Source organism: Oncorhynchus masou, chromosome 22 (genome assembly GCF_036934945.1).
Source record: "Oncorhynchus masou masou isolate Uvic2021 chromosome 22, UVic_Omas_1.1, whole genome shotgun sequence".
NCBI lineage: Eukaryota > Metazoa > Chordata > Actinopteri > Salmoniformes > Salmonidae > Oncorhynchus > Oncorhynchus masou.
Window position 1 is genome coordinate 42,412,948 of NC_088233.1, and position 16,161 is coordinate 42,429,108.

A 16,161-nucleotide genomic window follows, 5' to 3' on the forward strand; every position below is an offset into this window, starting at 1 on the left:
TCAATATGGATCTCTTCTAATGGATTTGAATAAATTAGGGCAGTAACACATTTAAAGTTATTTAAGACAATGAATCGTAGTTCAAGACAATTTTCAAACCCTATTTGTGAAACAATTTGTTGATTTCCCATGGCCACCCATTTTTATTTATTTTGTTTTTTATTTAACCTTAAATTTAACTAGGCAGATCAGTTAAGAACAAATTCTTATTTACAATGACGGCCTACCAAAAGACCTCCTGCGGGAACGAGGGCTTGGATTTAAAAAAATAAAAATACATGACTGGTTCTTGGTGCCCCATTGGCCACCCCATCAACAAAAATCCTAGAATCCCCTGTTTCTTTCATATATTCAGCTCTCACCATCAATACAACGTTATTATTCACATAAAAAAATAGATGGACAATAATGTTGGATTTTAAAATAATTTTATTTTAAAGTCCATTCAAAGTCAACTTGTTTATTGTTTAAATGACTAAGATATACAGTACATTTGTCAAACATTTACAGTATTGATACAAAGCCACAGTACACATAAACCTGCATCAACACATAAACACTGCATCAACTCCATGACATTTAGTAAATGAATACAGAATCAAAATTGTATTTCCTATATCTGATGCCCTCGTCATTTCTATATAGTTTTATTTATTTGTTATTATTATTGCTATTATTATTTGTGTGCTGTATGGCAGTGCCCTATAAACTCAACAAGAAGAAGAGTCCCCCGCTATGTCCTAAACTACGACAACCTAAGGAAGACAACATTTTCCCTGATACTTGTAAAAAGTTGCTTGACAATTCAACACAAAATAATCACTAAGGGTAGCAGAAATCTCTAATATTTGAACCATTATTTTACCTTGTTTTGTATTTTCACTATTGCAAGACAGAGATCTCTCTCATTTGGAAGATCGTGATTCCAAACAGTCATTGTGTTCCACAGATTCAACAATAATCTGTCTGCCTATCACAATTCTGATACCTTCCCTAATTCTGTCACTATGTCATATCCTCTCTTTGTGTATCTCTGTACTGTGTAGTGTCACATCCATACCAGCACCTTGGTGACACAGACCTGTGTGCATCTTTAGGGCTATACTGTATTGTGTCTAATGTTCTATGGCATGGGTTAAGGCACGGGTTGTGTTTAATCCCTAATGTGTTCAGTTCACCTGGCGATTCTAGAATCTAGATCCAGGTGGCAGTGGATTAAAGCATTGTTGCATTCTATGGAGGCCTGACATTCCCGAGGAATACATACTATAGAACTACCACTACAGGCAGCTTGAAATTCAGCCCTCTAACATATGGCAGGATTATGGTTAAGTTAGAACATAGCAGTGAGCGAGGAGGAGAAAGGAAGCGGACAAAAAGCTTGATACAATGGGAGCGTGTTAATCAACAATATACTGCATCTTATTACTGCATTTTTCTTCAACTGCATTTGACTGTTATGAAATCGCTGTGCATTGTGTCTAAGTGGACAAGTTATGAGTGCATAATGTCGTATATATTCATCAATACAGAGAAGGGATATAATAGGGCCACAAAAACGACAAAACCGCTTGGTTTGAAGTACACGGAGAGGCAATTATGGAGCATTTATGTTGTGAATCGTGAAACTACGCCCTAAACATCTCCTCTACTATTTAATCTTCAACCTGAGATGACAACGTAGAAGGAGACTTGTAAGTACTGTATTATTACCAGTCTTAACGCTAAGTATTTACTTTTGTCTGTTCAAGACAAAGATTATATCCAGATCACGTTGTCTAGTGAAAAAGTAGTGCCAATAACCCATAGCAGGTTTCACGGTCAAGTCTTGATATTAACTATGAGTGCTTTTAGTATCCCTAAAGCTAAGCACAGCACACACTGTACATAACATGTTAACTCTCCCTCTATAGTGTGGGAATTAACAAAAGGAATGTCCCCATTGGGAATCAAATCTATGGTTATATCACCAGTTACTTAGTTACTCTTAGTTACTCTTAGTTACTCTATTTACATTGCACTCTTCAACAGAACAATTTCCGATCTACTCACAAATATGCTTTAGCTTTAGTATAAAAATAAGATCCAACTCAATTATAACATGGTCAAATTAGGTAGGGCTTAAAAGAAAAAATCCCCCAAATCGATATTGTGGTCTTTTTTTCATTAGTCCATGTTGGCAGTCAAATTTCCAAGATATTGGACTTCCAAGAAGCAAAGTGTCACTTGCCACATCATCATAATGATACAAAATGCATCATATGATGCAAACACTTTGCTTCCTGAAAATCCTATATTTTAAAAACTTCACTGCTGACATGCAATACATTTCGTGGACAGTGGACTACTGAAATAAATACCAAAATATTTTTGGGTGTGGATTTGGCTTTTAAGCAAAACACATACCTGCATTTCTGTACAATTGAAAACATTGAAAAGTATTTACCAGACAAAGAGGAATACAAAACATATCCAATATTAGTTCATATCTTGTAAACCTCCAGTTATAGTTGGGGCAAGCAATCACATAATCACTGAATCTATGTACAAAGCATTTATACAATGTGGTGCAGCGAGTGAATCTAGGTCCATTACATGAAACCAAATCATTGATTTATGGATTCAGATGAGAATTTGGTACGGTAAGCAAAGAACAAAAAAACATTCCCTCACAGAAAATGCACTTAAGAACGTACTTCCGTCAGACAAACATGCACACGTGAATGATTATTTCATTATGCTTTTGCAGCATTCCCATTAGCTCTGTGAGGGATCGATGGCTGGTTTGATGAAGCAGTTTTAGTGTGTCATCTCTACTAGATTGTAACATTCAGGTGTAAGTTGTCATCCATTAATATTTCAAATCACGGAGAGAGCTGGGTTAGTTGACATTCCATATTATACCAGTCAGAGTTGAAATGTTTGCTATTCTATTTTGTAAGAAAAAGAGAGCGCAACAATGGTCATCTGTCATCAATCCAAAAGAAAGTATCATCGTTGCGTTGCATATTTCCCTGAACCTAAGGGCTCGGAAGATCTAACATTTAAAGGCAATGTTACCGCGTTTGCAGAGATTGCATTCACACTAAACGCTGCATTTGTCGGCTCTATCGGAAATTAACTTTAAATGTCATCTGAGCTGCAACGCAGATCTTCCACGCCACAGATTGAATCGGGCCCTCAATCTATGGGGCAAGAAAGAGGACCAAGCCAAACGAGGCACTGTGACAGAGAGAGAGCAAGAAAGGGAGAGAAGAGAGAGTAAGAGAGAGAGAGATGATTGAGTAAGTCAGATATGTGTAATGGGGGTGATAATATGAGTGAGAGAGTAAAAGAACAGGCTTTCTGGTATTGCTTAAAATTGCTTAAAATGTGGTAAACCTGCTCTCAATCTGCATGTGTTAAGGTTTTAATGTAGTTTAAAGGTTGGATTAGACCTTTAATACCAGAACGTAAAACAAGATGGAGTGCCAAATATTTGTGTTTTTTTCTCAAAAAGGCATAATTACGGAGTTACAGTATACCACATAGACTCATATCACATCTCGGAAGCATACTTGTGCTTTAGTGTTGCATTGTGGGTGCATTTACATAGTGAATCTCTGACAGTGGTCTTTTCTGAATGTCTGTTATGAAGAAAATCAAACTACTTCCAAACAAAATGTCCTGATAGAGCCATGTTCTGAAGGGTGGGGGAAACACTATTGACATGGTAGTTTGTTTGCCTTTGTTTGTGAAAGTACTGAAAAAAATTAGTTAAAGTTAATTTAGATTCACATTGGTTTTATGAAATGAATATAATGCGCACCAAAGCCTCCCTGTTAGAGTTTGGTCTAGATAGGAGAGGTAATGGTAAGGGACGTGGAAACCATCCCTATACAGCACATGGGGAATAATTCTCTGTAGAATGACTGAAGAGTAAACTGATGTTGGAACAACGGAGGCCTGTTGAGGCCAAGAGTGTGTCTGTCTGTCGAAAATAGCAAAGGACAGAATATTCAGAGAGACAAAGAGGGAGCAATTACTGAAACTCTTTAGCCTCATCCATGATAACATAAGTGAACGTGACCATGTTAAATCAATGGCTAGAGGAATCCCATTGATAATACATGATTTGTTATCGCCTAAGCAGGTGAAAGAATTTGATAAGGCACAGGAGAGCTTTCCCAAAATGAATGAAGCAATCTGTTACATTTACTTGTCCTGTGAGTTGGATTTTGAGCCGCTGCAACTGCATCTGAGGGACAATAGTCTGGTACAGTATGGTGCATTAGGAAACTGACCATGCAATCCCATGACAGATGTAGGATCTTAAATCACTCTTTTAGTCACTGAGAATTTTCCTGCACAGCAGGAAATGCAAACGTGTAGGGCAAAAGGTTTCTAGCGTTAGCAATTTCTCCTTTTACATTTCAGACTTGCACTAACGGAAAAGGTATCAACCCCGACAGAAAATGTCCATGAATTATAATTCACATTTCCTGTTGCTGCAGAAGTACTATCCTGCTGTAGCAAAACCATCTCAAATAAAGAACCTACATCTGTACTTCACTGGGGGAGCACAGCCAATCACTGAAAAAGCTGCCTTGCTGTGAGACACAGTCACTCACATCCAAAATCTGTAGTCGGCATTGAAGTCACTTGGGTGTCTTTACTGCAAAGTAGGTGGGCATCACTATCATTCTTTCCTCTCGCTCTCACGTTCGGTACACAAAGGCATAGTTATAAACATACCGCTGGAGTGGTGTTCTGAAGAGTAAGTTCTGCTGTTCTTCACTCTAGTGCCGGAGTACGGCTCAGTGTAGGCCCCTTTAAGCGTGTACCTAAGCAGGGATTCTGCCGGTTAGAGTCTGACTGAATCTTTCTTACCCAAAACAGAAATGTATTATTTGATCTGTGTACTCCAGCCCGATACATGTTCTCTCGCTGGGAACTGCATTAGGATAAACACTAGGATAGGACAGGAGACTCAATTCAGCCCCACACTGCCTCTCCACACACGTAATACGGCCCTATAGGTCCATGTAGGAGTAGTGGACCCAGCTGCAGGTGCCCCAGAATAGTGTCCTGTAGTTCTGTCTTGTCCTGTGATGTCTGGGCCTCATAAACACCAATACTCTCGCTGCTGAGAAACACGCGCAACCCTGTATCTGGGGGTTCAGTGGTTCAACCCTATCACCGTGGGACTGTTCACGCCTGCGTCCCCAAAATGGCAGACCACCTCCTTTCTAGGCTCAGTACATGTCCCCAAAATGGAGGGTGAGGTGTGTGTTCTCAGCCCCCAGCCCTTCTCCCTGGGCTCAATATCTCAGTACATGTCCCTATAGATCTCCTGCAGCAGGGGGTGGAGTGACGTGTCCTCTGTCTTCTTGATCTCCTGGACCAACTGCGCGTGCTCGGTGACCAGTTGACGGAGGTCGGCAAGTTTCTGCAGCAGATTGGGGAAGAGGAAGGTGTCGTCTGGGTGGTTGGCCAGCAGGTGGAGCTGCAGCACCTGAACAATGTTCTCCTGCATGCACTCGATGTGGGTCACATTCACCAGGCCAGGGCGGTCTGAGGGAGAGAAAAAAGGAGAGGAGAGTTAGAGAAAGGATTATGTCAACCCAAGAAGAGAAATTATGATTGGCATTGAGGGGACTAGCAAATCCATCAAGAAGACGCATAGTAATTACCACTAAAACCAATTAGTGTACCAATTAGTGGTCATTAACCCCAGATCCCAGCCTCTCCCGTTCTCTCTCTCTCTCACCTCCACAGCAGATGATGGCAGCCACAAACAGAGCCAGGTCACTGTCATCCAGCTCCAGCCCGTTGAACTTCATGGCGAACTGAAACTTTGGCTCCATCATGTCGCTGAAGGGCCTCCTCAGACTCTTGAGGAACTCCCTGGTGATGAAACCCGATCCGTAGGCCACCAGGAGGCCGTCCTTGTTCATACACGATGCCAGCAGGGCGAACAGTGCCTCGTACACACCGTACTTCAGCAGAGTCACCTGGTCGTTCAGGTCCAGGCTGGAGAAGCCGGGGACAGACTTGGCGAACTCGGTTAGCTCTGTGACCGTCTCTACGGAGGTGCACTGGCAGCAGTGGAAGATGCGGACCTCAGCCTCCTTCTCAAGCAGATGGCCTCCGGCCGTGCCCACCATCTTAGCCACCAGGGTCTGCTCTGCCAGCTGGAGGGTCTCCATGTCATGGATGACGAAGGGCTGCAGGGACATGGAGGGAGACAGGGTGGTGAGGAAACATAGTCTGTAGCCATGTGTAATGACAGCCCTGTATGAAGGAAGGCTGGTAGATAGGTAACTATTTCAAATTGAACCTAGACCCTGTGGATGAGATACAGTTGAAGTCGGAAGTTTACATACACCTTCGCCAAATACATTTAAACTCAGTTTCTCACAGTTCCTGACATTTAATCCAAGTAAAAATTCCCTGTCTTACGTCAGTTAGCATCACCACTTTATTTTAAGAATGTGGATGATTTATTTCAGCTTTTATTTATTTCATCACATTCCCAGTGGGTCAGAAGTTTACATATACTCAATTAGTATTTGGTAGCATTGCCTTTAAATTGTTTAACTTGGGTCAAACGTTTCAGGTAGCTTTTCACAAGCTTCCCACAATAAATTGGGCGAATTTTGGCCCATTCCTCTTTACAGAGGTGGTGTAACGGAGTCAGGTTTGCTCGCACACACTTTTCCAGTTCTGCCCACATTGACTTTATTGTCCTTAAGCCATTTTGCCACAACTTTGGAAGTTTGCTTGGGGTCATTGTCCATTTGGAGACCCATTTGCGACCAAGCTTTAACTTCCTGACTGACGTCTTCAGATGTTGCTTCAATATATCCACATAATTTTCCTGCCAACTATTTTGTGAAGTGCACCAGTCCCTCCAGCAGCAATGCACCCCCACAACATGATGCTGCCACCCCCATGCTTCACGGTTGGGATGGTGTTCTACGGCTTGCAAGCATCCCCCTTTTTCCTCCAAACAACAATGGTCGTTATGGCCAAAAAGTTATATTTTTGTTTCATCAGACCAGAGGACATTTCTCTAAAAAGTACGATCTTTGTCCCCATGTGCAGTTGCAAACCGTAATCTGTTTTTTTAAATTGTGATTTTGGAGCAGTGGCTTCTTCCTTGCTGAGAGGCCTTTCAGGATATGTCCATATAGAACTCGTTTTACTGTGGATATAGATACTTTTGTACCTGTTTCCTCCAGCATCTTCACAAGGTCCTTTGCTGTTGTTCTGGGATTGATTTGCACTTTTCGCACCAAAGTACATTCATCTCTAGGAGACAGAACGCGTCTCTTTCCTTAGCGGTATGACGGTTGTGTGGTCCCATGTTGTTTATACTTGCGTACTATTGTTTGTACAGATGAACGTGGTACCTTCAGGCGTTTGGAAATTGCTCCCAAGGATGAACCAGACTTGTGGAGGTCTACAAAAGGTCTTGGCTGATTTCTTTTGATTTCCCCATGATGTCAAGCCAAGAGGCACTGAGTTTGAAGGTAGGTCTTGAAATACATACACCTCCAATTGACTCAAATGATGTCAATTAGCCTAGCCGAAGTGTATAAAGCCATGACATCGTTTTCTGGAATTTTCCAAGCTGTTTAAAGGCACAGTCAACTTGGTGTATGTACACTTCTGACCCACTGGAATTGTGTTACAGTGAATTATAAGTGAAATAATCTGTCTGTAAACAATTGTTGGAAAAATGACTTGTGTCATGCACAAAGTAGATGTCCTAAACAACTTGCCAAATCTATAGTTTTTGACAAGAGATGTGTGAGGAAGTTTTAATGACTCCAACCTAAGTGGATGTAAACTTCCGACTTCAACTGTAGGTATTTGTAATATTACTACCTGCCTACATGTAGCGATAGTGAGCCTATATAAAACATTTATTGACAGAAAGAAAAGAGAGCCTTTATCGCAAGCAGTTGTAAATCCTCATTGTAACATAAACCAAGTCCGGTCCTTGATCCTAGACGACGTTACAGAACACCTCCGTTCATCACAGTCTCAAAAACCTACATTTTATTTTGGTTGTCGTTATGTAACTGCGAAGGTTACAGAAGCTTATTTCTCCTGGAATATGTCTGTTGGGGGACAGGGCAAACCGGGGCTAGATTAGCTGTGATGTCCTACACTGTAGCAAAACAAACAACAGGACAATCTCATCTTATCAGGTCCGTACCCTTAGATAGAGTCACGTCTTACAAAAACACGGCTGCCCGCGCTTCTTCAAGCAAGCACTGCAAGGACACCAGCTCCAAAAGAAAAACACGAGGACTGTGAACTTAAACTCAACTGTTATCACGGACTCTCATGAGGTGTTTTCAACATGTTGTTTTTTCAGAGTGTTGAGGCTGCTAAACAACACGTATCTGGGTCACCGTGTTGGTCAGGCTGTAAGTACTCGACCAGAGCTGCGGTGGTGAACGTTCCCACAGGAGCCAATCTTGAGCCACTTGCTCCTAACTGAGAGCTGCGTACGACACGCAGCTTACTCAACTCACAATATGATACGCTCCCGACATCTGACTGGCAATGCAGGCCAGAATATTATTGCTGAAGGTGGCAGCTGGGTAAGAGCAGCTTGATCAACAAACAGAAAACAAGGTCAGAAGACACTGCAATGTGCAGAAGACAGTACAATGCATTGCTAAAGGCTACGCTAAAGCTGAGTGGGATGTCTATCCATACAGTGTTACTGTGTCGTTGATCCACCACTTCTACTCACGGTTTACAATCCCGTGATCCTCCTCTCTGACGTCTGCCACACCTACACCCACCGAAGATGGATTTCAACCACTCACCAGATAACCTCACCCTTACGCCACCCATTTATTCTCCTATGTGATGAAAGAATGAATGGAGACCACAGATCTAAGGGGGTCCCTCTTTAAAGAAAGAAAGAAAGAAAGAAAGAAAGAGAGGGAGGGAGGGGTGCAGTGGTCTTCCAACACTGTTGATAATGGTCCATTATAAGTCAGGGTCATACAGAGTTGTTCTTCATGTATTCAGGCAGATGTGTCCTTGTCCAGACACGTTGGCTTCTAAATGCCATTGATCAAGTTATTTCTGTCGTTGCATGGTTCTTTGGCTCCTAGTGGGTAGTGGTTGCCAACAGGTTATGTTGACACACAAGGACTGTTTGGTTTTCACATTGCATCCCATTCAAACCGGATCAAAATGCAGCCAACGCACTCCAAAGGGAATAATTCAAAATAGAATATTGGACCCGTCTGATTGCACAGAAGACATGCAATATCATCAAGGTTGCAAAAAATAGTATTGCATTTCCAAATGTTGAATGATTCCCTTTGGAGAGTTAGTTTAATTTTGAATCCCCCCCCTCCCACCCACACACACACACACACACACAAATTCAACACACTGCTCTTACTGGAGTGCTCGTCTTGCCAGTGAGGATGGTGCGGGCTTTGGCCTTGTTCATGTTGAAGTTCTTGAGGTAGGCCTCATAAATGTGCCTGGCCAAAGTCTTCTGGTCGGCCTGCTGGGGGTCCTCCACGTCCCTGTCACCCGTCAGGATCTCTGCCTTCAGCTTCAGCTTCTCAGACTGGGGCATCCGACCAAAACGGATCGCTAATTAGAGAGAAAAGAGGCGATTGCACAGATGAGAACGTACATGAAAAAGATTATATACAGTATTTACAGTACAACGGACAATGATGCATCTGTTTCGCTGAGAGATATATGGAGACTCAAGACAATTGTATATTGTTTGTCATATCAACATTAGAAAGATATGGAGACTCAAGTCAATGTGTATTTTTTTAAATGTGTTTGCCAAATCACGAACACTGTTGTTCAAAGGTTTTTGGGTGTAACTTGGAAGAGGTATGGTTGTTTCCAGGAGCATGTGGTAATGGAGTCTGATATGTCGGAAGTTATGGGAAACAAGATGGACGCCTGCCTCTTGGGCTGCCCCACCTCCTGGGCCTTTTGTTTCTGTTGTGAGATTTGTTATGTTTTCTATTCTTTGAGGAGAAATGTACTTACCACGACTGAGATACGTAGTTGTCTCACCTAGCTATCTAAAGATAAATGCACTTACTGTAAGTTGCTCTGGAGAAGAGCGTCTGCTGAATGACAAAGGTGTTTTAAAAAAATAAGTAAAATGTAGACAGGCTATGGATCCCTGGGGACAGTTGAGAGAAGTGGGGGCAGGATGAGAGGCAGTTGAGGAACAATGTGTTAGACCGCTAAAGGAAATAGGACCAATCAGATAGCTAGTGCTAGTATGTGTGCGCGTGTGTTGTTTTTGTACAGAGCGAACTCTGACTCTTTCAGACAATCTGATCCTAAGTGTCTAACTAGGATATGCAACGCGGAGTGCCTGCATACAGCTATTAGCCGTGGTATATTGGCCATATACCACAAACACCCGAGGTCCCTTATTGCTATTATAAAATGTTTACCAAAGTAATTAGACCAGTAAATAGTACTTTTCTGTCATACCCATTGTATACGATCCGATATACCACAGCTTTCAGACAATCAGCATTCAGGGCTCAACCACCCAGTTTATAACTGTCTTTATAAACTGGGTGGTTCGAGCCCTGAATGCTGATTGGCTGAAAGCTGTGGTATATGACAAAAGAGTACTATTTACTGGTCTAATTACGTTTATAGTAGCAATAAGGGACATTGGGTGTTTGTGGTATATGGCCAATACACCACGGCTGATAGCTCTATGCAGGCACTCCGTGTTGCGTCGTACATAAGACCAGCAATTAACCGTGGTATTATGGTCATATACCACACCCCTCGGGCCTTATTGCTTAATTATACTATGGGCACCGATAGCTAACAATCCCCAGTAATTCCGGAGCTTGGATATTTCATCAATGTTTATTTGGACAAATCACGATTTCACAGGTGTAGAGCCAACCACCTGGCTCTCCAGGCAGGCTAAAGCAAACGCTGAATGTATTTGAAAGATTCATTAGCAAAAGAGGAAGTGAGAGATGCTCTGAGTAGGGATCAGGATACCCAGGATAAGAACATCAGGCTAAGCTGAGGGTGAGAGGATGAGTCTGTGACCCTCTACAGCAGAGCACAAACAACAAACAACCCAACCTATGCTGTTGCAAGGCTTAAAGAGGAGGGAGGGCTGTAAGTCCTGCTGTAGTCCTCCTCAGTGTAACAGGTTCCTTCACTCTCTCCCATGTCCTTTCCCCTGTATACGGTTACATTTAGGAAACACAACAGACGTGTTTCCACAAGGAGAAACTCGTCTTGGACACACCCCAGATGTGAAATAAATACTAATGTTGAGCATTTGTCCACATATTAGATTGCTCTGCAGCGTGATAGTGTTCAATTCAGTGGTTTTATAACCTGAAGTGTGTCCATGAGTTCACTGACACTAGTCCCCAGCGCTACAGATGTAGGACCTTAATTTGAACCAGTTTGCTATAGCAGAAAAATAACCCTGCAGCAGCTGGAAATATTATATTTTAGATTCTTCAAAGGAGCCACCCTTTGCCAAGACATCTTTGCACACTCTTGGCATTCTCTCAACCAGCTTCACCTGGAATGCTTTTCCAACAGTCTTGAAGGAGTTCCCACATATGCTGAGCACTTGTTGGCTGCTTTTCCTTCACTCTGCGGTCCGACTCATCCCAAACCATCTCAATTGGGTTGCGTTTGGGTGATTGTGGAGGCCAGGACATCTGAAACAGCACTCCATCACTCTCCTTCTTAGTCAAATACCCCTTACACAGCTTGAAAGTGTGTTGGGACATAGTCCCACTAAGCGCAAACCAGAGTCCCACTAAGCGCAAAAAACCTCCACACCATCACACCTCCTCCTCCATGCTTCATGGTGGGAACCACACTGCGTCTCACAAAGACACAGGGGTTGGTACCAAAAATCTCAAATTTGGACTCATCAGACCATGGACAGATTTCAACCGGTCTAATGTCCATTGCTCGTGTTTCTCGGCCCAAGCGAATCAATCCTTTTTATTGGTGTCCTTTAGTAGTGTTTTTTTGCAGCAATTCAACCATGAAGGCCTGATTCACACAGTCTGCTCTGAACAGTTGATGTTGAGATGTGTCTGTTACTTGAACTCTGAAGCATTTATTTGGGCTGCCATTTCTGAGGCTGGTAACTCTAATGAACTCATCCTCTGCAGCAGAGTTAACTCTGGGTCTTCCTTTCCTGTGGCAGTCCTCATGAGAGCCAGATTCATCGTAGTGCTTGATGGTTTTTGCGGCTGCACTTGAAGAAACAAAGAATCAAAGTTCTTCATTTCTCTGATTGACTGACCTTCATGTCTTAAAGTAATGATGGACTGTCGTTTGCTTACTTGACCTGTTTTTGCCATAATATGGACTTGGTCTTTTACCAAATAAGGCCATCTTCTGTATACCACCCCTACCTTATCACAACACACCTGATTGGCTCAAACGCAATAAGAAGGAAAGAAATTCCACAAATAAACTTTTAACAAAGTTAATTGAAATGCATTCCAGGTGACTACCTCATGAAGCTGATTGAAAGAAAGCCAAGAGTGTGCAAAGCTGTCATCAAGGAAAAGGGTGGCTACTTTGAAGAATCTCAAATATTTTGATTTGTTAAAAAAAAATTAGGTTACTACATGATTCCGTATGCGTTATTTCATAGTTTATGTCTTCACTATTATTCTACAATACAGAAATATAGAAAATAGTCAAAATAAAGAAAAACCCTGAAATGAGTGTGTGTCAATTTTTTACTGGTACTGGGGTTGATTCATTTTTCATTTGGGGAAAATTAAGTCTGCAATTTCAAAGTGGAATCGTAAACTTTAGAAGCCTTTTTAAAACCCAAATACACTAAAAGTTTGCATTTCCTGGTGTGCAGGACAATTCTCAGCAACAAATGAGTGATAATATTAAAGATCCTACATCTGTATGTGTGTGTCTGTCCTTCAGTCCATCTGTCTGTCAACTCTGACCGACTGCTACAGTGATCTTGCTAAGCCCCTCTTCACATCCCTACACACAACACACAACCTCGAAAATTCTATTGCAGTCCAATGTAAACGGCAGGACATCGATCTTAGCTAATGTTCAGAATGCCATGTTTTATGCTGACATAAAACAAACAGGTAAACATCCATCCAATAGGAAAGTCTATTACAGCCCATTGTAAACGGAAGGACATCGATCTTAGCTACATTTCAGAATGCCATGTTTTATGTTGACATAAAACACACAGGTAAACAACATCCATCCAATAGGGTCAAAGAATTTGAACTAATTGTCCTGGATCAAGGTTTTTGTTTGTAGATGAACTCTCTATAAAGTAAAGATCCTTATGTTTATAGTGCTTGTAGTATAGTGCTTGTACAGTGAAAACTGTTGTACGATTTGTTTTACACTTGTGTGTGTAGGCAGTAATGTTGCACTAGTAACGTACCCCATTGAAAGACACTACCATTTAAAGCTCTCTATCAGCCCTGGTCACATGACCGGCAGGCCTAGGCTGAGACTCACACTGTATGTTTCTCTGTTCACACATCCACAGCTAAAGGGTGAGGAGGGTTCAGCCAACGCACTACAACCCTACCTTATAGTTTTACTGACATTCACAAGGAAACACCAGAGAGTCTGCATAGAGACCACCACACAGAGGCAGAGAGACTCATGCATCAATTGCATCGTTTTTGTCTGGATAAAGCGAAATATGAAATGGTTTTTTTTTAAATGAAAATTGTATGATTCACAGCAGTCTCTCAAGTGATTAACTACTCTCATTAGTCTTGAAAAGCAACCTTCTGTGTTAATGTGGTGTTAAATTGCAACTCCCAGTTCCTGAAGAGTGTGGTTTTGAATGGCGTACATGTATGTGTGCATATGTCTACGTGCCAATGCGTATGTGTGTGTGCGTGTGTGTTCCTCTCTGGTTGCTGCTGGCAGGTTGTGCTGTATGCAGAAAGTAGTACTCAGGGATCTGGCTATGTCTGTGTTCCGGCCTGTATCACAACCGGCCGGGATTGGGAGTCCCATAGGGCGGCGCACAACTGGCCCAGCATTGTCCGGGTTTGGCTGGTGTAGTCCGTCGTTATAAATAACAATTTGTTCTTAACTGACTTGACTCGTTAAATAAAGGTTAAATATTTTTTTTTTTTTTTTTTAAGAAAAGAAATCCTCACCATTGTGAGACATGCCCACAGACAGGCACTTCTGGAAGCGGCAGTATTGGCACTTGTTCCGGTTCTTCTTCTGTATCTTACAGCGACGCTCACACTTGTCATATTCCAGCTTCAGGCGGATGGTCCGCCGAAAGAAACCCTGCAGGCACAGAAAGAAGAGAGAGATAAATGTTCAGGTCGAGACCCAATAGACTGCACTCGTGAAAGAAACTCAGCCTCGACTCAGCAGGCCAACTCAACCACACACTACGGTGACTCGATAAAAGAAGACGATTGTCAGTTCATACCAGATATCTTGATATCTCTCAACTGCTAACTTTATTCATTTGCGTTCCGTCATCGAAGACTTTCTCAAGCTCAGTTATCTATCAGCGAAGTGAAGGCAGTGTCCCGACCTAGAACATGACACTAGCAAACATCCAATCACCCAACAGCCACTTTCACTGTTAAAAAAGTTAAATACTGAGAATGGACCCAAATGACTGGAGCATGACACTATCAGCCTGGACATATATGCTTATCAGGTCTAAATGGGTTTTCACTTATATTACACAACTCTGAGAAACAACAGTGTCTGGCTATGGGTAGCAGTAGATGTCCTGTGCTGAGTGGTTAAGGGCTTGGACTGGGGTTGGGGCAGGGGGTTATTGAAATGGACAGGGAATTGCTTAAGAAGAACACATTTAGCCACCCCCATTCCAAGTCATTCATTTCCCAATTCTTGTGAAAGATCTCCTTAATGTGTCTCTGCACATGGCATGCACTAACACTTGCAAGGACACACACACCCACCCCTCGAGGATCACATGAGGCCAGGGCAGAATGCCTGTCAGACACAACGGCCTCATGACCTGTCTCGTGTCTTTGTACGTCGTCCTATCCAGGGGTCAGTCCCCTCCTCTCCCCTCCCGTCCTTCTCAGATGACCAGACAGCTGAGGAGCAGGGCACACGTAGGTATGTGACATCAGAGAGGGGAAAGCTGGAATACTGTTTTAGCCTATCAGCATCTAGGATCCGAACGTACAGTCTTATCAATCCGAATGTACTCATAGGTTCCAAATACCTGTGTGTGTATGTATTGTATGTGTGCTATGTACTGTGTGTCTGTGTATCTAGCTATGCCCTTCAGTGTGTCTCCATGTCTCCGGGAGAAACACCGGCCCACTCCGTGCTGCCCATCTGATTGGCCAAGAGGAAGGTTCACAGAGTTCACTTTAAGAGCAACTGCGACCTCTGGTTTACGGCCCCGTACCTTGGCCAGGCCTGCTCCATGGACCACGTAGCACACATAGCTGGAGTTCCAATCTGGGACAGCTATGCTTGACCAGTTCAGGCAATGTCCACTCTAACCCTGAGCCAAGTCCAGCCAGGGCAGGGTAGGATACACTGTGGAACTCAGTGTAACAGTGTGTTGACATGAGGGGAAGGAGTGACTGAGAGCACCGCCAACTTCGCCATGTGAGATCCATACTCAGACAGCGCTGGCACAGGGATAGATGGGCTGGCCAGGGATCCAAGAAGGCATCACCCATACATTCGGCGTGAAAGACGGATGTAGCGGATGAAAACCCATTATCTTTGCCTGACTTTCATAGCAGGGTGAGAATTGACTCTTCTCCTTAGGGCATGGATATTCAACCTGGGGTCTTGGAGGTACTGCAGGGGGTTCCGTGAAAATATTTGGAATAATGCAATCTTTATTTCTCAACTCCTAATATTGACCAAATTACACTAATTGGAGTTAATTACACTCAGGAGCTGACATTGGCTTTGAAAAAGCACTAGCGAGTACCAGTCGCAGCAAGTGCCTCTGGCTGCTTGTAAGCTTTCTTGACTTTCTTGGCTTTTTGCCAATACATGGCTAACCTTTGTTTAACCATGTGTTTGGAGTAGGCTATGTTAGAGTTTACACTTCATCTTCCAATTACAGACGTAGGATCTTCATTTGAGCCAGTTTGCTACAGTAGGAAAATAATCCTG

General features: G+C 42.7%; 1 protein-coding gene across 2 annotated transcripts in view; it reads right to left on the reverse strand.

Annotated features, from left to right (window-relative positions):
• Positions 1-416: 416 nt before the first annotated feature.
• Positions 417-16,161, reverse strand: part of LOC135509527 (peroxisome proliferator-activated receptor alpha-like) — a 62,876-nt gene continuing 47,131 nt past the window's right edge. For both annotated transcript variants that reach the window (XM_064930264.1, XM_064930263.1), the window contains exons 4-7: positions 14,181-14,319; positions 9,419-9,618; positions 5,750-6,206; positions 417-5,553 (exon numbers count right to left, since the gene is read on the reverse strand). In XM_064930264.1, the coding sequence (XP_064786336.1) occupies positions 5,309-5,553; positions 5,750-6,206; positions 9,419-9,618; positions 14,181-14,319 (1,041 nt within the window). In that variant the 3' untranslated portion in view covers positions 417-5,308. The remainder of the gene's footprint in view (positions 5,554-5,749; positions 6,207-9,418; positions 9,619-14,180; positions 14,320-16,161) is intronic.